General features: G+C 63.1%; 1 protein-coding gene across 1 annotated transcript in view; it reads right to left on the minus strand.

The window, feature by feature from the left end:
• Positions 1-673, minus strand: part of LOC103908278 (glutathione S-transferase Mu 1-like) — a 3,324-nt gene extending 2,651 nt beyond the window's left edge. The window contains exons 1-3 of the mRNA XM_009290626.1: positions 571-673; positions 279-379; positions 20-115 (exon numbers count right to left, since the gene is read on the minus strand). Coding sequence (XP_009288901.1) covers positions 20-115; positions 279-379; positions 571-673 — 300 coding nt within the window. The remainder of the gene's footprint in view (positions 1-19; positions 116-278; positions 380-570) is intronic.
• Positions 674-758: the final 85 nt, after the last annotated feature.

Genomic DNA, 758 nt, shown 5'->3' on the forward strand with positions numbered 1-758 from the left:
CCCAGTGTCCCGGTGGTACCTTCTCCCCCGCAAACCACTTTCTGTCCCCCAAGAAGTTGGAGAAGAGCTTCAGCTTCCCCGGCAGCTGCTCCAAGTAGCCCGGCTTGAGCTTCTCCTGCAGGAGGACGGGGTGGAAGGTTGAGGCTGGGCACCCTGGTCCCCCCACCCCAAGGGACAGCACCTTCCCCATGGGGGTTCCCCGATGCTGACGCAACCCAAGGCACGGCCAGGGAGGACCCCGGCACGGTCACCAAACCCTGCAAAACGGGGACACTCACAAAGTCGGGGTTGTAGCAGACCATCACCAGGCTCATGCGGAAATCCATGATCTGGTTCTCCAGCATGTCCACGCGGAGGATCTCCTCCTCCGTCTCACCGCCTGCGGGAGACATCAGGGCTGGGGGGGGGACGACACACAGACCCCAACCCCAACCTAACTCCAACCCTAACCGGAGCCCAACCCTACTCCAAGCCCAAGCCAAGCCCAACCCCAAGCCCAAGCCAAGCCCAACTCCAACCTCAAGCCCAACCCAACTCCAACCCTACTCCAAGCCCAACCCCACCACTCACACATCTTGTGCTTGCGGGCGATGTAGCGCATGATGGCGTTGCTCTGCGTCAGCTTGGTGGGGCCGTCAATGAAGTAAGGGAGCTGGAGGGGACATCGAGGCATGGGGCCACCAGGGCACGGGGCCACCAGGACACCCACCCCATAACCACCACCACCACACACACCCCCCCCCGGCTCAAGACCCCCC

Source organism: Aptenodytes forsteri, unplaced genomic scaffold (genome assembly GCF_000699145.1).
Source record: "Aptenodytes forsteri isolate BGI_AS27 unplaced genomic scaffold, ASM69914v1 Scaffold285, whole genome shotgun sequence".
NCBI lineage: Eukaryota > Metazoa > Chordata > Aves > Sphenisciformes > Spheniscidae > Aptenodytes > Aptenodytes forsteri.